This window comes from Besnoitia besnoiti, chromosome IX, assembly GCF_002563875.1.
Source record: "Besnoitia besnoiti strain Bb-Ger1 chromosome IX, whole genome shotgun sequence".
In the NCBI taxonomy this organism is placed as follows: Eukaryota; Apicomplexa; class Conoidasida; order Eucoccidiorida; family Sarcocystidae; genus Besnoitia; species Besnoitia besnoiti.
Window position 1 is genome coordinate 793,452 of NC_042364.1, and position 22,899 is coordinate 816,350.

General features: G+C 55.8%; 4 protein-coding genes across 4 annotated transcripts; 2 read left to right on the plus strand and 2 right to left on the minus strand.

The window, feature by feature from the left end:
* Positions 1-8,352, plus strand: BESB_012900 (putative dynein intermediate chain; the record flags this gene model as incomplete). The annotated part of the gene is made up of 17 exons (XM_029360020.1): positions 1-186; positions 786-915; positions 1,200-1,350; positions 1,649-1,741; positions 2,108-2,274; positions 2,697-2,784; positions 2,935-3,106; positions 3,808-3,886; positions 4,337-4,404; positions 4,810-4,863; positions 5,445-5,546; positions 6,067-6,141; positions 6,547-6,589; positions 6,986-7,089; positions 7,335-7,395; positions 7,766-7,839; positions 8,206-8,352. 17 exons carry the CDS (start codon positions 1-3, stop codon positions 8,350-8,352), a joined length of 1,794 nt encoding a protein of 597 aa, XP_029216687.1.
* Positions 8,353-10,036: 1,684 nt separating this feature from the next.
* On the minus strand, positions 10,037-16,676 carry BESB_012910 (uncharacterized protein; the record flags this gene model as incomplete). Its single annotated transcript, XM_029360021.1, has 10 exons — positions 10,037-10,243; positions 10,701-10,891; positions 11,132-11,219; positions 11,776-11,843; positions 12,221-12,506; positions 13,325-13,435; positions 13,811-14,013; positions 14,551-14,668; positions 15,109-15,236; positions 15,800-16,676. 10 exons carry the CDS (start codon positions 16,674-16,676, stop codon positions 10,037-10,039), a joined length of 2,277 nt encoding a protein of 758 aa, XP_029216688.1.
* Positions 16,677-18,263: 1,587 nt separating this feature from the next.
* On the minus strand, positions 18,264-18,536 carry BESB_012920 (uncharacterized protein; the record flags this gene model as incomplete). The annotated part of the gene is made up of 1 exon (XM_029360022.1): positions 18,264-18,536. One exon carries the CDS (start codon positions 18,534-18,536, stop codon positions 18,264-18,266), a length of 273 nt encoding a protein of 90 aa, XP_029216689.1.
* Positions 18,537-19,395: 859 nt separating this feature from the next.
* BESB_012930 (uncharacterized protein) lies at positions 19,396-20,961 on the plus strand (the record flags this gene model as incomplete). Its single annotated transcript, XM_029360023.1, has 1 exon — positions 19,396-20,961. The coding sequence occupies one exon, from the start codon at positions 19,396-19,398 to the stop codon at positions 20,959-20,961; it is 1,566 nt and encodes a 521-aa protein (XP_029216690.1).
* Between the last annotated feature and the right edge of the window lie 1,938 nt (positions 20,962-22,899).

Here is a 22,899-nt window from a genome sequence, read left to right on the forward strand (position 1 = left end):
ATGAATGAGTACTACTACACCTACTCCAAGCTCCGACAGGAGTTTGGACGCCATTGCAACTTCGAGGTTTCCGAGCCTAAATTGCTCGGAGCGATTGACCAAAAGCCGGAGTTGCGGGAACAGTATGTGTGGAAAAACCCCCGGACATTTGTGTCGGACAACATTATTGAAATGTCCGAGCACATGGTGAGCAGACTATCGGTCTGATGCTTCGAACTTGGGGTCAAAAGAAGGGTGCCGTCTTCCGTTTTTGTCCCGCACGATCCAAGAGATCCACTAACAAACTGCGAGGAGAAAGACTTGCGAATCCAGCGGAATCAGAAAGACGTCCTCGAGGATTGACACGAATCTAAAACGATCTGCCACTCGGAGGCGTTTTTTAATGCACCATAGAGCTTGCTTGCTCCAAACAAGGTCTAACATTTCCTCGCCAGTGACCACGAACCGTCCGTCGACTCGCGGGATGGCAGAGAGATAATGAGTCTACGCGCTTGGTTCAAGCTACGCGTTGCAGCCAAGTAGTTCATCTCACTCCTGTTTGCTTTTCGACTACTTTTCATCCGCCTTTAGGAGGCAAGGCTATGCACATCGGCTATCGATTCCAGCGCTGTCTGCGAGTTCCGTGTTCTCCATATTGGCAACCCTGTACTACCGTTTTCGTTCGATATTCTACCGCGTAATGCGTTTGCGTCGATCCAAGCTTTGGCGAGCATGATGGTTCCTCGTGGGGCGTCACACGTGTAGTTCATCAAGGAAGCCCGTTTTGCATTTGAGATTCTTCGTAGGTCAACACGGAGAGAGTCAGCGTCGGTACGAAGGGAATGAAGCATGTGGAAGGAGGCTGGCCTAAGGAAGTGGATCCTTCTGAGATTCAAGAAACAGCAAAATGGCGGAAGCGCCTAGACCGCGACCCGGGTAAAAGGCAAGGATGCTGAATCCCCGTTGAGGCGCGTCTCTGCTCACTCTGTCTCACTTGCTGGAGCCACGGTACTGCCAGAATCCAAATTCAAATCGTCATCACATTTGCAGCAAGCGAGGCTTTCTACTCCACACACCTTCTCAGTTCAGCCTGCCCCCAGTGTGCGAAAATCGCTCGACAACAAGGCGACACCGAAGTCGAGATAGAATTCGACTTCTGCTCTGACACAACAGCTTTGCATTTCTGTGTAACTGTGGGTCGGTGCGCGCGCTCCACGCAGGCTTCGCTACGGCTATCAAGCAGTTGAGCGCCGAAGCCACTCGGCCGCTTATGCAGAATGACACTTTGGACATCTTCGAGGAGTATTTCGCCGGCGAGACTTTCCAAAACACGTCTGACAACCTTTCCGCAAAGTCTCTGATGCTTTTCAAGTGAGCAGAACGTGCGACTCTCAACACTTTATTTCACTGGCAGTTCATGTGACGCACTTTCTTCGCACCGCCCAGCCGTTCTATAGACGAAACCCTTCAGCGCCAAGCAACTGCCACGCTGAGAGCATGAAGAAATGACGATAACGAAAAGACGTGGCAAAGCAGGAGCTCGGCGCGGCGAACGGTTGGCGTTCGGCATCTGGGGGAATACAAAGGGAAAACGGGTCTCGCCGCATGCAGTGTGTAACCAGTTGCCCCCCCCCTCTCATGGCGTCCAAGTTTTTGCCTTTCTCGACAGGGACCCTGTGACGGAGTGCAAACGCACCGCCACGTGCATCGCCTGGCATCCCGAAAGCGCGACGAAGTTCGCCGCGGCCTATGCCATTCTGAAGTGAGGCTCCCGCCCCTGAAGGCGCGTACCGTTTCGGGTTTAGGGAATCCTGCAGCAGTGGCGCGATTGAGTGATGCAGAGCGGGAGGCTCAGGGCCTTAGTCCGCAGGTGGCTCACAAGTGCGGGGGAGGGGGGGGGGGCAGGGGGGGATCCCCTCCGGCGGCAATGTTTGTAGCCGACGCTTCACAGCACGACCGCAAGCCATCGTTCTCGTGCCCCTCTGTGTGTGGGTGTTGCGGCGGCGAGCAGGAGCTTTTTAAGAGGAGGCGGAGGAAAGAGAACAAGAGGGCACTCTGTCTTCCCCGCCGCTCTCGCTGGCGCCAGTGGTGCTTGCGAGGTTTAATGTTTCTTTCCATGGGTGCTCAGGTTTCAGAAACAGCCGGATCCGATGCCTGCGCAAGCCTACATCTGGGACGTTACGCAGTCCAACACACCGCTGACCGCGTTGAGCGGTCAAAGCCCGCTGGTTTCCATCATGTACAACACAAAAATCACGGACGTCATTGTGGGAGGCTGCTACAACGGGCTCATCTGTAAGTCAGGCGCCAGAGAGAGCGGAGCGGTGAGAACTGCGACATACGGGTAGTCGAGACAACAGCAGGCGCACCGAACGAAGCAGAGCGAGCACAACGCCGAACAGCGAAGCTCTAGAATATGGCGACCGGCGACTGTTGCGGGCGAGCGAGCGTTTAGTCATCCGACACGCACTGGCCAGAGAGCTCAGTATCAGTTCTGCGTTAAAACCAGAATCATGTCGGTGTCGCGGGCGGACAACGGTGCCTGGCCGAAACCAAGCTCACGTATTTCTGCAATCACACAGATACCGCGTTTTTGTTTTTAGACACCCGGTTAGGATGCTTCGTCTATCTGGCGAGGCGAGGGCGACGATTGGCGACCCTGTTCTGCTGCCTCATTCGTCGCAGCTGTCTCTTCTCACTGTTTCTTTTTTTCCCAGCCTTGTGGGACTTGCGCAAAGGAACAAAGCCAACAGAAACGTCTCAGACGGAAACGAGCCACTACGATCCTGTCTACGACGTCATGTGGTAAGGCGATCTGCAGCGGCTGAGACAGGCGGTCTCTTCTGCTCAAGAGGCGCCTCTATCGGTCTGTCCGTCTGTTCGTCTTCCTTGCTTCTGCCTCAATACGAGCTCCTGCCTGCATTCCTCCGCATTTCCGGCGCGCATATGACGCAGGCTTCAAAGCAAGACGAACAACGAACTCGTCTCGGTCTCCACAGACGGCTGCGTACTCTGGTGGGACGCGCGCAACCTCGCCGCCCCCGTGGAAGACTACGAGCTGCCCGACACCGCCAACTCCTCGCAGACGATCGGCGGCATGTGCCTCGAATGGAGTGTCGACGCCGGAGTGAGCAGCACTCGCCACAGCAAGGCGAATCACTAAAACACATGCCACGAAGAACATACACATACACACGTACTCACGCATATACGAATATATATATATATATATGCACATATGTATATTTGGCTGTCTAGACGCGGACGCAGGCGTGCAGGATTGAGGAGAATAGTGACTGATAACATGCGTGGAGTTCACAAGGCGCATGTGCTGGTCTCAACTGGAGCCACATTCCGCGGCCACTGCGCATCTATGGAGCAGACACGAGATGCTGCTTTCGCAGAGGCTGGACATTATCAACGCATATAAACCTGTGGTAACCTCATTTCGCGGCCGTTTACCTCGCTTGAGGCCAGACTCAGTCTTCGACAGGACCTGTATTCACTCGGGCTCGCCATCAGGCTTCATGCAGACACAGAACGAGCGAGATCTGTGCTGTGCAGCCTTCGCACAGGTATATTTGCTCAAGTCCATCACACGCAGCTGAAAACCCTGCGGAGCTCCGAATTCCTCACGTCACATCCACCGCACCACACATGCCGCCCCGCCAGACAGGCGCGTACGATGCAAAGGTGGCGCTCCATGAAGGCCCTGCAATTTCTCAGCGAGAGGAAATAGCTCGAGTCACTTGCACACGTGTGGATAACTTTTATTTCACTTTTAGAGACCCTCCCTGTTTCTTCTGTTCCCGCTTGCCTTCCTGGCAGCCAACGAAGTACCTCGTCGGCACAGAGCGCGGCGTGACGGTGACTTTGAAGAAAAAGCCGAAGAAGGGAGACACCAAATGTGAGGCTTGAAGGCTGCCTTTTCTCAACATACGGCCGCCAGCTCTCTTGCGACTTGCTGCCGTCAGCAACCGAATTCTCATCCCGCAGCGCCACGTTTCTGCCTCAGGGTGTCGGGCTTCTCCAGTTTCTCCGACGCCGTACGCCCGCTCTCTACGCGTGTTTACCGCTTATCGGGCTACGCTGCCTGTGCCTGAACACCCTGCCTCCACATGAAGTCGTTCGCATACGTCCTTTTGCCGGCCTGCATGTTGAGGGATTTCAACGCGTTAAGCCCCAGCTCTCTGCGGCATCAAATATAAACAGCTGAGCAGTACACTCTCCAGTGAGAAGGAGGCCCCTGCATGTCCCTGTCGAAACCCCCTGGATCTTTCGCTTTACTGGAAAGCGACCCCCAGACGAGGCTTCCTCAGCCTGAGCCGAAGACAAGATGCCCCTATGCTGCCTTCAGCCGTCGAGGTGGCACAGAGGTTTGGCCAGGAGACCGGAAAACACTACGGCCCCGTTTACGCTGTTCGGGTGCGCGAAAAGAAACGAGTTGACTTTCGAGAAAGAGTCCCCCACCTCTCGACTCTAGAGGCGTTTATGCGCGTTTGCATCTTGTTTACAGCGCAGAGAATAGACATCTACGCTGGGGACCTCTCTAAATACTTTTGCACATTCGATTTCAATCCACACCACCTGCGGAAATGAGCGCGAGAGATACACATCTGTGTGTGCGGCTTGAGAGGCCTCGATGTACGTTTTCCGTTTCTGTGTTCTTTGATGAGTAGTGCTGGTAGCCTCCTCCTGAGAAAGTTCATGGTGGCATAACTGTGGAGGACCGGAGCTTTGACCCCATGGATCCAGAATGCAGCTAACGCCCGTGACAATTCCAAACACTTTTACGCCTTCGAGAATGGAGTGCTTGGATTGTGCCTTCAGAGAAACCCCTTCCACCCCAAGTACTTCCTCACAGTCGGCGACTGGACGGCAAAGGTATTTCTGATTCAACGCTCCGCACTCCGCGTTTGAGCGCCTCCAAGTCCGTGCTGCCGCTGGCCGTTTGCGCGCCTTTTGCTGTTTCAAAACGTTTTTCCGCTCTAGGGAATGCGCTGAGGAAGCTTCAGTTCATCGACACAGACGGCTATGAACCGCGCCTGCGACTCACAGCCCCTCACCCCGTCGCGGTGTCGCTGGTGTTTCTACACACATCTCTTCAGACAAGTTTGGGTTTTGTTTGCGGAGTCCTTGAGTCGCCTCCGCTCTCGCAGGAAGGTGTCCGCTGCGAGACTCCTGCTCCTTTCAACAGTGTCTCGTTAGAATGTTTTTCGCGCGCGCCTAGTCGCCCCTCTCCCAGAATCGCGACTACCGAGCAATTTCTTTATTCATGCCGCAGGGAATCTGCGTTGCGCCTCACCCCTCCATCAGAGGAGCTCCTTACGGCACCTCGTAGCCGCAGCTTCACTTTCTCAACAGCAAGTGCTCTTTCCGCTGCGCTGTGCGACTTCATCACGTTGCCGCTGCTCTCGATATCCCGATGGACGTCGCAGTCCGCTTTTTCCTTCTCCCTTTTCCAGATCTGGATGGAGGAAATCAAGTCGCCGATCATCAGCTCCGACCACCACCAGGCGCCGCTGCTGAACTGCCAGTGGAGCCCAACGCGCCCGGGGTTGTTCATGGTCAGTTTCGATGCAAAGGCGCTTCTCGAGATGCTCTCAGTGCTGCCTAGAGGCTGCCTCTCCGCGAGAGCCAAGCATCCAGCACGCTGACAGCATTTAGCTTGTCTTGCGCATGCGTCGGACGTTCAAATGCGTCCACGGATATACATCGACGAATACATGCTTCTGTCGCCTCGAGCCCATCGAGTTACCTGGTCACTCCGCATTTACAGAGGGTTTGTCCACTCAGTGGGCGACAGAGGCGCCGTACCCGCCCTAGACCTGCCATGGCTGCGGTCGCATCCGCCGCTCATAGCATCAATCATATATATATATTACGTAAATGAGGTATATTTTTGTATGTTTCCAACACCTCGACGCATTATAACGCGCTCTCACTCCGGAGGTTTCCAAGCGGATACGGAAAGATGCGTCTGCATAAGCGTCGAACGAGACGGGAACCAAGAGGGAACTTTCCCCGCGACGAAAAGCGTGCCTGTCACGCTTTGGTCGACTCTCTGTTCGTCATTGAGCCTCGCAGGTTTGCCGAGAAGACGGGTACCTTGACTTCTGGGACTACTATTACAGACAGAACGAAGTCACGTTCCAGCACAAGGTGAGACCGCCGCCTCGGAGTGTTACCACAAAGAGCACCGCAAAACATTGCAGATGTCAGCGAATTCACGCCGGCGTGGATGCAGCTGAAGGCCCTACACGAAGAGACACGCTTGCCTGCGACTGACGTTTCAGCGGGTTTCTCAACACGCACATGTGTGCTCGGTGATCGCCCGACGCCGTCACTCCGGGGATTCAGGAGACCCCGACGACTCTATTGCTGCATACTTGAGTGATAAGAAGTAAAACACGCTCACTCACGCCCCATCGAGACTAGCCAGCCTAGCGGCGGAGTCTCTCTTCTGCCGCGCTGTAGCGAAACGCGCCCCTACTCCCAAAGCTCTCAAAAAAATAGAGAAAAACCGCAGCGGACACAAAAAGCCGATTTTTTTCGTTCCTCTATCAGGTGTCTGACGCAGCCTTGTGGGCGATAGCAGTGCAGAGTCAAGGTAAGGACGCGGCGAACGAATCGAGTCCCCGCGTCGCCTTCGTTTCTTCCCTTTGCTGTCTTGCTTTAGTGCCTCGGGATCCGTTATGTTCTCAAGGTTCACATGGCCTATTCCTCACACGTCTGCACCATACGTCACTTCTTTAATCTGTGTCAGTTTGCACTTGTGTATATAAAGCATCGACGCGTAAGATATACATCCACTCATCTGTCGTGTTAGGCATCTACCTGTGGTTCACTTATCGCTCTACTTATCGATCTGTTTCCGAGTCTCCCTCTCTATCTATCGGCCCCGGTGGATTAGAGTATCCCTCTGGATGCCGGAGTCTGTGACATGGCATACTTGGTCGGCGACACATGCGACTGAAACCGCTGCGTTGCCGCCGCAACTCTGCAGGACAGCACGTGGCAGTCGGAGACTCAAACGGCGCCGTCACCCTGCTGGAGCTCTGCGAGGGCCTCCACGTGGCGGCCGCCAACGAGAAGGTCGCCGTGGGGCAAGTGAGTGAAAACCAGTTCGTGTATCTGAAAAAAACTTGATGGCTTCGAGAGACTGCCGGGAGTACGATGTCCTCCGTTGTTTGCATGCGATGAATCTCGCAGGAATGCGTGAACCTACGCACGTGGATGAACCGCTGCAGGGGCGGAGAGGCATTTTGTTTTTTTGAGAATGCAGTTCTCGTCGCTGAATTTGCGGACCGGGACACAATTGTCGCACGTCATCTTTCGCCTCTGTGGATTCTCAGATGTTTGAGAGAGAGACCCGGCGGGAAAAGAACATTGAGCAGTCCCGGCGACAGGCAGAAGGTATCGCTTCAATCCTTGCGTTTTGCTGAGTTGAGCACAGCCTCAAGCATTTCCAGGCTTTTTAGCCTTCCGGAATGCGCAGATAGACACGCAGGAGCGACCTGGCGCTCCTGAGTTTACAACAGCCACGCTTGAAGCCGTTGCGATTAAGCATAGAACCCCGCGTACGCCGATGGATTTGATAGTTTTCGCCCTCCGGTTGCGCTGCTGAAACTCCCACGGCCATGGTAACCTACGAACGCGCACTCTATTTGGAGAGCCTTTCGATAGAGAACTGCTTGGGAACAGATCGAAGGGAGACGCTGTCGTCTTTCCTCGGTGTGCCGAGTGCTTTGACACCACGTTTCTGCGCTTGCGGTTTTCTTTTCAGCGCGCAGATCCGAAGAGAAGTCTGCGGCTAGTAAAGCGGCTGAGCCCGCGAAAGGCAAACTGTCGACGCCGGAGGTAAATAATGTTTCCTTTAGAAGCGGAAAGAAGCCGGGAAGGGCATGCAGAACTTTTCTGTAACCTGGAAGACCGACACGAGGCGACAGCCTCCGTCAAGCGCCTGTGAGCGAGGTGGACTCCGCGTGCACTCCCACCCCCGAGACGATAGAGTTAAGACAGAAAACAGCGAAAACAGGAAAGCAAGGGGAGAAAGGCCTCTTCTAAAGGCGCGTACACAACTGCTCGCCTTGGTGTGTCCCTAGCTGGGTCGCGGGGCGGGCTCTGCGTCCGAGGCGTTTCTCAGTTGAAAGAACTCCGCCACGCAATTGACTATGTAGGCCATCAAGTAGTCTTCCTACATATGGCGCTTGACTGGGTTTGCAGACGCTGCTCAAGCTCCGCGAAGAGTTCTTTGCGGCTGTTGGAATCGACCCGACAGCCGCACGTCCGCGGAAAAGCGCCGACAGAGTATCCGCTGTCGCGAGTCCAGCCTCGCCGTCATCCCGGCCTACAGAGGAGACGAGCAGCTGAGCAAGAGGCTCAAGCGCGCAGCAGCTGCCCGCCAGCTAGCAAATCGTCTCGAGACCCTCGAAAGGCCCCCCTGCATAGTACGGTTGCGGTTAAGCATTTTACACTTTTTCACGTAGGGAGGATTTAGGGTTTAGGCGACAGCCTCAACACGCGAGACGTTCGCCAGTGAGCACCTACGCATAAGAGTGCTACTACTCACCTTCCGATGTGCATGCATATGGAGGCACCACCAGATTCCTCTGCTCACACTAACATGCAGGGAATGTGCATGCCTACGCGCGCGGTTTTCGGCGCCTGGCGATATCCAGCAATGGAACTTAACTTGTCTCGGGCTTCTAAATGAGATGTACACCGATCGCAACTGCAGCGGAGCGTGCGACTAGACTCTTCTTAGAAGGGTTTGGAAGGAAAAAACGCAAACACGGAACTGTCATGTGTTGTTTCGTTTTCTGTTTTTTATCGTTCTTCTTAGCTTTTCGGAATCCCTTCTTGTTTTTGCTACCCCTTCAAACAGAAGCGACTTCTAAAGGACGTCGTCTCCCGTGAACATGCGCGAACCTCCTTGGCTTCGTCAATTGAAGCCTATGCACATCACTAACAACAGTCTTCCATTTGCACCTCTTTTATTGCAAATGAGGTAAAACTTGACTGCTGCCCATATTTTTGAACATTGCGATGCCAACTGTAGTCGCGTGTGACAACGGAGGAGGGGAGAGCGGCGAGCGCTCATCACTGTTCCTCCTCGCGAAGGAGCGCCGGCTTGTTCGCGGTGAGGCGGCCGCAGAGAACAGATCCATGGCGACTTGGAAGCGAGAAGACAGACGCGAATCTCCCGCAGACGCAAGGAGTTGCGGTTGCACAAACATACACGACCAAGCAAGATAGACGGGCTCTATTGGATCCGGCTACCCGCTCAGACTAGATACGAGAATACAGGAGGAAGCTTGAACGCACACATCATGAACGCACACATCATTCACACAGAGAAACGGAGCCACACGCGTGCGCCTCCGTAGAATCAGGAGTTTTCTAGATACCAGCGTGAAGAGACTGAATCTGCATGGGTAGCACACTCCCAGATATCCACACGTACGCCTACATCCAGCAATAGCTCTCTCATATGCATATATGAATACAAGTACATAGTTATATTCATAAATTGATACATTCATGAATATGAATTCGCACATGTGCACAGTCGTGGTCAGTTGACCTCCACGTCTGCGTACAAAGAATCTGCCGCTCCGCTGATTCAGTCTGTTTGCGAGACGGTCCGCGCACTGCGCCAGACGACGGCAGCAGAATTCATCACATCATTGAGGAGAGCGTGCGAAGCAAACTGCCTCTCTCCGCGAAAATCGAAGAAAGTAAAATAAGCGAGAGTGCGCCTGTCGCAGACTCACCACCTGAAAACCCCTGCAGTGCCAAATATCCCTGTGAAGTTCCGGCTCGAGACAGCTCGCGATGAAAATATAACATGACTAAGACGAATGAAACGTAGAAGAGAAGCCCCCCTTGCAGGCACAAACGCGCGCAGACCTTTGAAGGCACTCACAAAAAAGCGAGAAAGCAAGACACCCGCAGTGCTCACGGATGCTGGGACGGCGACTCGCGAAAACCTTCATCTCAATACCACAGACCACGGCACATCCACAACCGAGAAATACAGGACAAGAAGCTCTCTTCAGAGCTCGCTTTCTGCAGGTGCAGCTGAAGAGGAAAGGTGCGACGTTTCTGCTTTCGCTTTCTTCTCTCTCAGCTGCTGGCGACTCGCGCGAAACTCCTCCAGCCAGAGGCGAATCGCGTGCTGAATGCGCGCCTTCGCCTCCATGACAGGCAGAGGCTCTGTGCCCTCCTCGTACGCGTAGAAGTCGTTGCAGTGACTGCCGTTCTGTTCACACGCATGCGCCAGCACTACATGAAAACTCACATAAAAGTATGACTGCAGGCGTGTAAATTATATACGGTTACACACATGTTTTATCTTTGTCACCCTTATACTCATTTTGACTCCATCGCTCTCGCACAGGGACAACGATTATTCACTTTCCTGCAGGCCTCTCTACGCATGTCTATTTCTCTCTCTCTGCCTAGCCCGGGCTGCGCCGACACACTAAACAGAGCTGCATTCAAACACATGAATATACATGCTCATACACTACAGAATACCTCCTACGACCGCATAGAGATGCGCACACGTCATCCAACCAAACAGCAATCGCGAAAAAGCGCGAGCCTTTTGGAAGCAGAGGACACACACAAAGTTCTAGTGATAGCCATTTCCCTCGAACAGAAAAGGGCATCCCAGGCTTGCCAAAGCACTGAGCGCCATGCGTGGGAGAACTAACCTGCACAATGAAGGAAGAGAGGCCCTGGCGCACTGCTGCACGCGGCGGGACCTCAGTAACCGAGAGAGGCGCCCAGGGGTCATATTCTCCGTTTGTGAAGTGGATGTTTGTCGCAGCGCCGACGCCCGCCAGCGTCTTGTCGCCCGTCCACACGTTCGTTTCGCTGACCACGTCTGTGCTGAACTCACTCCCTGCACAGAAACGAACAAAAAAGCGAAACCCCTGCTTCGCACGCTGCAGCACACCGAAAGGCTCACCGGTCGCGGCGACGTCTCGGCCCCAGATTCGCACAAGCGGCTAACAAAACCACGGAAAAAAATGCTGTGCGCCAGTGAAGGAAAGCCTCGCCCTTTATGTATCACGCAGAAAGAAGGAGCCCGAGGCACGGCCGTGAGAAGGAGAAAACAAATCGAGGCAAAAGTCGTGACTACCTGCCGGAAGAGGAAAGAGCGCATTGCACATGCGCATGTGCCACTTAAGGTCGATCAGGGGGGACCGGACGCTGTTCTTGAAAGCCACCTGAAAAAACTCGCAAAGCGCCGACAAACACATCAAATGACATTTACAGACCTCCCTGTACAGCCGGAGGGAGGACCTACCCTTGCAGACCATATCGCATATATATAGATAGTTATATATATATATATATATATGTATGGGTAGATAATCAGAATCGTGCATCCACATCTAATAAAGGCACCTCCCACGTATCGGTGGCTCGAATACCTGTAAATACATCGATAGCTATGTCTCTTCTCCTATATAAAACATAAACACATACACACGGGAATCGACGTATGCAGCGACGTAGAGCTGCCTACAATCTCGGAGTTGCGTGGCTGTGTAAACACAATCAGGCACATGTTGAACAAGTCATAACACACAATCGCGCGGAGATTTCGTTTCGCTACCGAGCCCCGGAATACGCCCGGCGCCTCTACCTAGTTTGACTAACAGCCAAATACGCACAACGCGTATAAGCGTCGATGTCACGCATGCGTCTCGATGAATACTCAGATAAAATGACGCATGCGCCCCCCCTGTAGCTTGCTTACAGAAAGAGAGAGAGACTCACCTGCCAGAAGCCGTACTCGGCGCAGCTTTGCCACATCCACAGACGGGCGCTGCTCGATGCCTGCGGCCCTGCGCGACGCAGCATCAGAAAGGGAGAGGAAAACGTGAATACGAGGCACGCAAAAAGCACCATTTGAGACTGAGTCCGCACGACAGGAAGAGTCAAGCAAACACGAGAGACGAGAACGAAAGACGAAAGATGAGGTGATTCGCGGGCCCGAAACGCGGCTCTTCACGGACTCACTGCATCGGCACGAATACGCCGCCACGCACGAAAGACACCAGAATCCAAAACTGCGGAAGAAAAGGGACACAAAACCGCAAACCAGAGACAGTCCCGCAGCCCAGGAGTCGGGGAACACATGCTTGCCAAACTCGAGCAGAAGAGGACGAACCAGAGCAGGCCTAGAGAGGCAATTCGGCCGCTCGCACCCTACACATCTTACCTAATCGCGTGTCTGTCAGCTGCAGCATGTTCGAGTCCTTGCATGTCAGTTTCAGCTCGCCAAGCATCAGCTGTACGGCCTTCGCGAGACCGTCAACGAGCCTGTCGTCCCGCCGCGCTGCGCGTGCTTCTTCGGCTGCTGCCTCGTCGCCGCGCCTGGCGTTTTCCTTCTCCTCTTCCTCTCCTTCGCGAGACACGGCCGCACCGGTCTCGGGTTCCGAGTCCGCGTCCTCAGGGAAGCATGAGCAGACCTTCTCGATCCACGGCCGCTTGGGATAGCGGTTGTACTGCAGCAGACAGAGTCTCACAGCTTTGGGCGCCCTTGAACAGGCGCGAAGGTGCACCAGGGATCTCACAAACATCTAGTCATCAACGTTCCCATCCGCGCATTACAGGAGACACACATGTGCATGCGCGGAAAGTGCAGGGGTGAAGGCTGAGGCGGGCTTGGTCGCGTAGCACGGCATCCTGCCACACCCGTACCACCATCGGGAAGATGCTGACGGCCTCTGCAAATGAATGTATATATATGTAGATATGGAAAAATATATGTATATGCATTGGCATGCGAAAGCACGGCATCTGGGTTCAGGACCCGCACGATGCATGCGCAGTAGGAACCGCCCCACCTGCCTTCCGTCTCGTTCATTTTCTTTGACGGGCACCTGGCGCCCTTCGCACCGTTATGGTGTGCTGTCTGACATCCTCTCCCGTTTTGCTAATTTTGCTTCATATACGTGCATGCCCATAACACTGGTATGCCACACCTCTGGCGTGTGTCCACCGGTCTGCAGAATCCACGTATTCACTGAAATATATATAGGTACCTGTATACATACGTATGGATATAAGAAGCTACCACAGACATATACATGTATGTATGTATGTATGTATGTATGTATGTATGTATGTATGTATGTATGTATATATGTATGTATGTATGTATATGTATACATCTGCATGCTGGACTGCGCACGCTGACTGCGACCAGCAGGCCGCGGAAAGAAAGGAAATGAAACACATTAGCAAGAAGAGAGAACTGAGAAAGAAATTGGAGAGCCGTATCGCAGAATCAAAAGGCAAAGCTCTGAGGAAGTCAAGATACCTGAACCGACTCTGCGACAGCATCGGCAATGACGTAGAGAAGCGCCACGCGCTGGTCGTGTGTCTTCATGGGGACGTCCGCGCCACATCCGAACTTCGCCGCGGTTTCCGCCTGGCAGACCACATACATCTGAGCGCCTCACCTCTTAACATCTCCTCTATTCACTGATTTACACAAGCGGCGCTTACCGCCTTACACTTCCGCGCCCGCATACACAGCCCAAATAGGTTTCCACTATGGTTCTGGAGACCGCGTCACAGCCTCACAGAGTTGTCCGCGTAGACGCCTCCTTTCTTCGAACCCATCTCTCGCCTGACCCCCCTCCCCTCCCCCACCCCCCCTCCCCTCCCCTCCTCCCCTGTGGCGGAGGCGCGCGCGAAGCCGCCTGCGTGGAGTGTGTGTGCGTTGCGTCCGTTTCAAGTCTGAGGAGTGGGAAGCATGCGTGCGTCGCCGCGCCTTTGCTCGCCCGCAGTCCGCACGGCTTACCGCCTCGGCGTCGCCGGCAAAGACTCTCCGCTGCACCACCGCGGTCGCCGCCTTCACTCGGTCCCGACAGGCGGCGGGCAGCACGCGGCCGACAGTTGCGTCGAAGGCCGTGAAGGCCGCCGAAGCTTGCACCGGGGCGGAAGATGCAATCGCGCCCAGAATCGAGGCGGGGTACTTGGATCGCGCGTACGCTGCGAGGGAACCTGCAGGAGACAGAAGAGGCAGACGAGAAACAGCAACTCCCGAAAAATGGACACCTGTGTGTCAACAGGAATCACCGACATGCACACCGACATATATATATATATATATATAGTTAGAAGGACATGCGTGGAGAGGGATTTTAGGCTGTGAATTTGCGTCCGAGGGCGTCCAGTTTAGCAGCGGGCTCTGTATGACTATCCATTTACTCAAAGGCCTGCGGGGGTGAGGTGCTTCACAACGCTCACGCCATTATGTATCTACGCCCCATACTTCACTGATATATTTTATACATGTCTGTAAGCTGTGTCGTATGACTAGAGGCTCCGTCTATTCGCTGGTCACGCTTGGCCCCCGTGCACATGCAGGCACTCAGAAAAGAGTATGTTTGTTCATACACCAAAAAAATCATTCCTTTTTCTACAGGTAGTCCTGTCAGATAGAGGCACCACACGCGCTCACGAGTCAGCGAAAGGGCGAGCGTTCAGGCCTTCTCGGTATGGCACAACACAACAGATACCTGTAATAAGGAGACCTACCAGGATATGAGCAGCCAAACACAATCACCGGAATGTCCGCTGGACTGAGATCCTCCGCGTGCGACTCTGCCGCGTCCCGCTTCACGTACGCGACGAAGGCCGCGAGGTCCCCCAGCGCCTGAAACGATCGCAGAGCGAGAGAATAACGCAGAAAGTAAAGAACTGAAAAAACGAAAATGCCACACATATTTACGCACGCAGGTGGGAAGAGATGCGCACGCCGAGATCCTTGCCCACACAGCGAGCCACGCACCACATACCCCCATATATATATATATATCCGTGTACAGAGAGTCATATATAAACATAAACATGTATATGACTCTCTGTGTCAAAGTGCCGCTTTCAGATTCATTTGTGTTATACTCGTTTGCCAACAGCAGCAGTGACCACAGTCATCTCCCTCCACACGTTTTTTCCTCGAAAAGCGGAGAACGCCACTCCCAGACACCCGAAGGCCCCAGTCGCACGCGCTGCCTCGTGGAGACCGCTCTTCTGCATTCGGTCGACGCTGGAGACACGGGTATGCTCCATAAGAGGAAAAGACAACGCGCGAACCTGATGCGAAGTGAGCCACTGGAGATTCGCGACTGTCGAGTCCGGGCGCGGATGCGAGGCGCCGTAGTACCGATGCTCCAGCGCGTACAGATCCGCTCCGAATACATCGCCCATTTCGGCGATAAGGCCTAAAACGACAAACAGAAAAGGCAAACTAGGGACGCAGTTGCATTTCCAAACAAGTAAGAAAACAAAGACTATCTCTTTATGCTTCCGCCTCCGCGGTTGGGAGGAGATTATGGCATCTGGAGTCTCCGCAGATGCGTTTACAAAAATATGTGGCATCGTCCACGGCAAATATCGTCCTCCGCCATGCACAGCATCCGAGAAGGCCGATCCCTTTGCCGCGCAAACGAATTTTGTATGCAACACACTGCAGAGGATTCTCTCTCTCTCTCTCTCTATATATATATATGAGTATATATATATATATATATATATATATGGGTATGACTTCAGTACGGCGTACGTCGCCCAGAACAAATCGTGCATGTTTTCAAACAGCTCGGTCTATTTTCATCTCTGGTTGTATCTTAGGCATCTGGATCCCTCTATGGATACTCATACATCGACAAAGTGGTGTGTAGGGACACGCACAAGTCTTCACATGCATGCAAATACAATTGTACCTGTCGATACAGACATGTAATCACTCTCTGCATATTGGAAAAACTGTCGCGTGACTGCGCACCTTCTCTAACGTCCGTTGACGAGAGCGGCCCTTCTCCGCCGATGTAAACGAAAATAGGCCGAATCGGCTCTCTGTGGCAGTTTTCTTTTTCCGTTTCCTTTTCATTTCCCGCACTAAAGTTCTCTCGCATCTGGCGCTTGCGGCCTGCAGACCCTTCCTTCTCGTCCTCGCTTTGGATGTTTTTCCCTGATTTGCCGCCATTTTTCTCTGCATTTTTTGCTGCGCTAGAGTAGCAGTTCGGCGCGGCGCCTCGCCGCTCCCTCTTGGCGCTGAAGAACTTCTGTTTCCAGGCTTCGTGACTCGGGCGGTTGAAGACAAGAGGATTTCCGTGGTCGAGGGGCTGTTCGAACCAGCCCTCTTCGAAGCGCAGTGTCTCTGTCTCGCCTGCCTCCGGCTTCTCAGTGGCTCGCGGCGCTCTCTCTCGCGGCTCGCTCGCGCCTCGCCGCTCTTCCGCCTCCCCCTCGGGCCGGCCTGCAGCCTCGCTGCGGTGTCGCCATGCGAGCACGACTTGCGCACGGCTCGCAGACCTTTGGAACGCGAGAACAAAGCGCCGAAAGAAGCCGGTCAGCGAGGCAGGGCCTGGACTCCGGAGAGAGGAGGCGGCCTGTGTTCCCCTGTCTCCGCCTCCGCCTCCAGTCGCTCGCGCCTGCTGCTGCTTCAAGGCGTGGAGGCGCGCATGCTCGAGTCTCTGGAGCGGCAGGAAGCGGAAAAACCAGCCGGTCGCCCCGACTTCGACGGCCGAGAGAAAAAGCGAAAGGCACGCAAAGCCAAGGCAGCAAACGAGCAAAGACCGAAGAGAGACGCGGCTCCGTTGAACGGAGCCTTTCCTCTCGAACGAAGGGCAGCCAGCATGAGGCAGCGGGCAAGGTACGCGCATCTTGCCTAGCAGGGATATAAGGAAGGGGAAACTATCGGGTGGATTAGAACCTGGACGAAAATGCTACATTTTTGTCTACTGACACCGACGGCAGAAGAACAACAATCGAGCGCCTGGTCGCTTCTCGGATCAGTGCTCAGGTTATCCTGCTGGTCAGCATCCCTTCGGGCGTCGTCAGAAAAGCCAAACTGAGAGTTGAGAAAACTGCTCTCGAGTTTTTCTGTGCGTGCGCTGCACTCTCTTCGTCCTAGTCTCCTGGGCTAGTCCAGAGCGAAAAGAGAGAGTGAAGATCGCGAACCAAAACGCGCGAGGAAGGAGACGACAGCAGTTTCCACCGCAGAATAACCCACAGAACTCCAGATCTCCACTGACGGTCCGCGGTGACACATATCTGTGAAGGAGGCAGCGCTTCTCGTGCCAAAAGTAGAGGATTTTCCCGCGCCAGGAGGCTCAGTGCCGCGAACCGCTCGCAGTTCCCTGGATCAGCCGGCACGTCTTCATCCGCGGATCTGCGCCTTGCGTCACACTGTGTGTGATACGACTTGCGAGGTGAAGGAGCATAGAAGAGGGAAAGTGACGTGAGAGGAGACTACGGGGATCTGGGCTTGCTTCACTGCCCTACGCAGAAAAGTCGTTCCAAGTGGAGGCGTGCGTTTGCTGGCGCACCGCTGTACACCCCATCTAGACTGCCTCTATCATCACCTTCCGCAGCTCATGCATGCGTCCTGTGAATCTAGAGCCAACGCTGGGTCGTTTGGTACACGCGTTTTTGAACAAAAGCGCGTGCTCCGCCCGTGTGCTGTCTCGCGGGAGACTTGCGTGCTCCGCGGCGCGATGGCGGCTCAACGCACTGCGCGCTTGCCCGTTCGGTCTCCTTTTTCCGCCTCCCGCCTCGGCTCCGCACCTCTCTTCGCTGCGACTACATATTTCCCGCGCGACGACAGGAAAGCAACTCTCCATCAGGTTTTTTTCTCCGCGCTCTGGCCCAGTCCCCCGCTAGAGAGCGCAGGGCGCCGCGGATCCGCAGGCCCAGCTCTCGCCAGAGAGTTGGGCCGGCGCGCGCACGGGGTGAACCTTGGAGCAGACCTTCTCTTCCTACCCGCTCTGTTCCGCGAGTGTTCAGCCTCCTGCACTGTTTCCACGCAGAGAGAGTGAGGAGGATCTTTGGATTCTGAAAGGGAGCAGCCGCTGCCTCGAGCCCTGCACTCCGCGCGAGTCGAGCCGCAGAGTCTCCGGCCTTCGCGCCAGCTCACTGAGAGGCAAGTCGAGAGAGAGACTAAACTCGCTTCACCGCTCAATCGCCGGAGGGGAGAGCGCCGCTGTTGCTCGCAGCCACGCGTGCACCGTAGCATCTGCAAACTTTTCGTTTTTCTCTGCCTCCTGAGAAGCATGCAGAATCAACTATGTATCCCCGCAGAACTTCAGAAACGCGCAACTGCAGACACGACAGCTCTTCTCCTGCGCTGCGGGGCGGAGCGGCTCGCGCTCATCGCAGTCGCGAGGCTCAAATTCCCAGGCGCCTGCGCATGTGGTGTGAGGCCGGTCGGCTGGCGGTCTGGCGTCGCATTGCTGAGCGAGCGGCACTACTTAAAGATTTTTTAGCCTGCCCACTCGGCGATGGCGCCTCGTTCGAACTTGAGGGAAAGGCAATTTGATACTCGCGTCCGGGAGGTCTTTCGACGCGAGACCTTGTTCCCCGCGAGCTTGCCGTGAGAACGTTCGCTGCACAGCGACGAGCCGCTCCTTCGGCAGGGCTGGCGCAGTTTTTTGTGTGTTCGTGTCCGCGCGGAAAGGAAAGCCCTCTCTTTTCGCCGTTCGGTGACGCTTTCGCGAGTGCATGCGCTGCTGACGCTTCTCCATTTCAAAGGACGAGCCACTCTCTTCCTAGCGGAAATCCTCCCCCCTCTCCTCCCCCACCCCTCACCTGCGCTGACCCCACTTGCGCCGTTCTTCCGTTCACGGTTTGTTGGTCGTTCTCGCGGTGGAGGCCTGAGGCCAGATACCGTCGTACGGCGGCTTCGTTGCATGCGCCTTTTTTCGGTGCTCTTGTCTTTTCCTCCCGGCGTCCGCACGAGACTCGGTGCGCGGTGAGCTCGACGCCGGCACGCGATCGAAGGCTTGCGCCCGCCGTCGAGGCTTTGTCGGGCGAGGGGTTTCCACGGAGCTCCCTTCAGGTTCACTGCGCCAGCAGAGGCTTTCGCGCTGCTCCGCTAGTCACCGGTGGCTTGACGCGGACACTCTTGTCGGCGGCCGCCCCAGAGGAGACGCTCCAGGCAGGAGCGCAGCGGCCGCAGACTAGCCTCTTGGCAGACTTCGCCCTGCATGCGTCGGCATCCTGCCTGCCGGAGCGGGGCTGTGTCTTCTGGCCCCGTGTGGCTCGTTGTACGCGCAGTGCACGCGACGCTGAGTCAGCCTCGCGCCTCACAGTGCCTACAGGGTTTCGATTTCAATGCCCTGTCGCAGGGAGTTGTGCGTGGGCCCCGCGACGTGCGTTTCCTTTGCACGCTGGCTAGTCATTCGTGCGCCAGAAGATTTGCGTGCAGAGCTGACTTCTTTCTGCGCAGAACACTCCTCGCTGAAGCGCTTGCCGCAGACTGGCGCATTCGTGACCCCATTCCCCCTTCCCCCCCGTCCGCTCGTCCGCACCCGCTGCCTCTGCATCGCCCGCGTCCTGGACTGCCGCCCAGCTCGAGCTTGTGTGTAGACCCGCGCGGACAAGATGGTGGCGCCTGCGCGCGCGTCGTCGCTTTCCGCGGACGCGTACGCCCGGCGTCTCGCTGGCAGCTCGTCGGGGAAGCGCCTGTCGCTGCTGTCTTTCTCTCCTGCGTTCTCGCGAGTGTCTACGCTTTTCGCTGTGCCAGCCTCTCTGTGTGTACTCTTTCTTGCGTCTTCGTGCTTCTCATTGCCGCCGACGTCGACACCGACGTCGTCGCCGGCACACGCTTCTCACCTCTCGCTCTCCACCTCGAGCCCGTCTGACCGGCGCGCGCATGCGTCCTCGTCGAGTTCGGGGGCGAACACCCACAGCTACGCTTCCTCCGTGCCGCACTTCTCCTTCGCGGAGGGCTCGGATACGGCTCTGGGGGTGTCTCCGCTGTCGCCGGGAGGCGGACATTTGCCGGGCAACATCAAGAGCGTGATGCTCCGGGTCGAAGGGGAGGACGGCCGATTCTACAACCTCGACGTGGCGTCGGTGTACGCGGTTGCGCCGACGCCCGGCTCGCAGGGCGCCCCGGTACTCTACCCGGCGTCTGCGGGCGCTGCTGCGCTGCCCCCCGCGACCGCCGCGGGTGTACAGGCCCCGGAGGAGAAGAGCAGCATGTGGAAGATGGTGGGACAGCACGCCGTGAGCACGGCTGTGGCGTCCTTTCTGCTGCTCGCCATGGGCGAGGCCTACAGCTGGTTCAAGCGGCGCTCTCAAGAGAAGAAGATGAACAAGTGGAGGCAGGAACTGGCGCAGGAGCGCGAGATGCTGGTAGCCGAGCTACGCGCCGTCGAGCGCAAGCTGCGGGCGCTTGAGAAGCTCGAAGTCGCCAGCGAAGAGGAGGACAAGAAGATGACAGCGCGCCAGAGGGCGCAGCTCGCCAGCCTGCGTGAAGAAAAGGAAGACTTGACTTACCAGCTGCGCAGGAACGAGTTCCAGACGAACCAAGTTTACGGCTTTCCCGGCGGAAAACCCGGCGCGGCTGGGGGGGTAGCAGGCGTGGCGGCGCGGGCCTCGCGCGCGTTCCGGGGCACGCGCGGAAAAGGAGTGGTGACGTCGTCTCGCAGTCAGCGAAGCGAGTCAGAGGACGAAACTGTTGCAGAGGAGGAGGAGGAGACCGAGGAGGAAGACGACTTCCCGCCGTCGGAAGGCGGTGTGACTGGGCACCGGCTTGGCGACGGAGGCACCGACTCTGCCGCGCGCGCGGGAGACAAGGACGGGGCAATCTCAGGAGCCGAGCAGGCCGGTGCGAACAGCGATGCAGGTGCGACAGAGACTGGAGCCGCTGCGGCGAAGCGGGAGAAGTCAGGGCGAGAGAAAGACACAAGGGAAGCCAAAACAGCCGACGCGACGGCAGGGCCGCGGAGGAAGAAAAACGGTGACGCTCGCCGCCCAAAGTCCGCCTTGGAAGAGGAAGACGAGGCCTTGGTGAGGGGCGACGGCGGCTTGCCAGCGGAGCGCATGAGGTACATGACGCAAATTCTCCAAGAACATCCTGGGCTGTCTCCTGCCGAGGCCATTCAAATGGCGAACCAGATCCAAGCCAGCGAACAGGCCCGTGCACACCGAAGGTGGCCGTGAATACACGCTGCCTGAACGCATTACACGGCGACTGACGCATCGTCTGATAGACAGTCCACGGCCACACAAGCTGAAACCGGTTTTTGAGTCCCTCAACTCGTCGCTGCCTGACTTTGTCTCTGTGTGAACCGCTGCAGCAGCGGCCTGCATTCCGGGGGGCCGCCACCAGAGCCGGTGCCGCGGATGCGGCGTTGCCCCAAACAGTCGAGCCACCAGAGTCTTGTGGCTGTTCTGCGCGCTAGATTCGGTCCACAACAGCCGGTGTCTACCGGTGTATATATGTATATCTTTTTCTATATCTATATATGTCTATATATATATATATATATGTTTACTTTTGTGTGCGTATATTTTTATGCATATACGCTGATGTTCACATAACTGCGCATGCATGCAGAGGGCGCGCAGCCAAGGGCCATTTGTGTGGCAGCCGAGCCACGGTTGTCTGAGAGAAGCGGGTTGTCGAGAAGAGCGAAGCGTTGACTAGCCGAACTGCCGAACGGCTCGTATCGCGCACAGTGTGGCAGACGCGTTCCGTCACCCTGGTAACGTGAGCCAGCATGCGAATCATGTCGTTGTTTCGAATACGTCGGTCGGTCTGTGTTTGTCCGCCTATTACGTATAAATATGTATATCTATACATATGCGTGAGCTATTTTTCAGACGACAGTGTACGAGAGGGGTCGAGTACACAGGTATACATTTGCCGGCGCGTTCTACTCGCTTGTGAGTGGGACAGAGGGGACCTGTGATTAGAGTTTGTTCGGGGGAAGGCAACCTCCAGGCAGGTTTCTCGCACGGCTGGACAGGGCCGCGTCCGCGGAAATAGTCCAGAGATCTGCCCGCGGAAGGCGTGCGTGAGAGTCGGTTGTGCCTCGTTCAGTTTTTTCGGAAGGACCCTCAATCCCACCGACACATGCTTGAGGCAGTCTGGTAACTCACAGCCGCGTACACACGGCGCCGCGGCGGACAGGCCGCTTGGCACACACGTCCCGTTCCTAGTAGCGGCCAGGAAACGGCAGCGAGGTGCAAGTATGAAAGAACTCTCTAGTGCAGTCGCGTGCTGCAGTGGCTGCTGTGCACCGCGTGTGTATCGCCGACAGGTAATTTCGGTTGACTGTCTGAGATTTCTTGAGCGCGCATGAGTGTTTTCTAGTCAAACCACCTGCTTCTCGAAGCAGCAAGGAGGAAAGCGATCACACACTGTGATAGGACACACACAAGTCAATCAAGCGACTGACCCCAGTACAGCTTCAGTGCCAGCGGTGAGTAGTTCACTGTGGGGGCATCCGCACACGAAGCACTCAACATAAAGACATTACGTGGTCTCCGAGGAGGCTCCGCTGCCGGAGGAGCCGGCAACAGATGCAGAAGGCCATTAAAAGCGTGAACCAAACGGACGGTTAGTGTCTCACGTCCGTTAATCCGATTAGGGCAGCGCACCCTAAAACCGAGAGCTCTTCTTGCACATTGGGTGCCACATTGCTGTTCTACGTAATCGAGCAGTGCGAAACCCGTCTCCCACCAAAGGCAACGCGGACTCAGGCCGCAGTGTCTTCTCACTTTGCAAGGGATCCCGCGGTGGCGACACGCGTGCGCGGATCATGAGAGAGGAAGATCCCCGCAGTCTTACGTCCACGCACATTCGAAAAGTCTGCAGAGGAGGGTTCGCGGGGCATCTCTTGAGCATCCGCGGCAGCGCTGCTTCTTGCAGCATTGGGAACAACGGTGACGAAATGTGCGTCACCGTCGGTGTGCAAAACGTGAACACTTGATCGAATAGACTGCCAAAAGTCATGGGCGTGATTGAGACGCCCCCCCCAGCGGAACCACATGCCACGGCCGGCAAGAAGCTCGAACCCTCGATGCCGCGCATGTGTGAACCCGTTGATTTATCTGAACAGGGAGCTTGTCGGCCGCACACCAACTGCGTTGAGG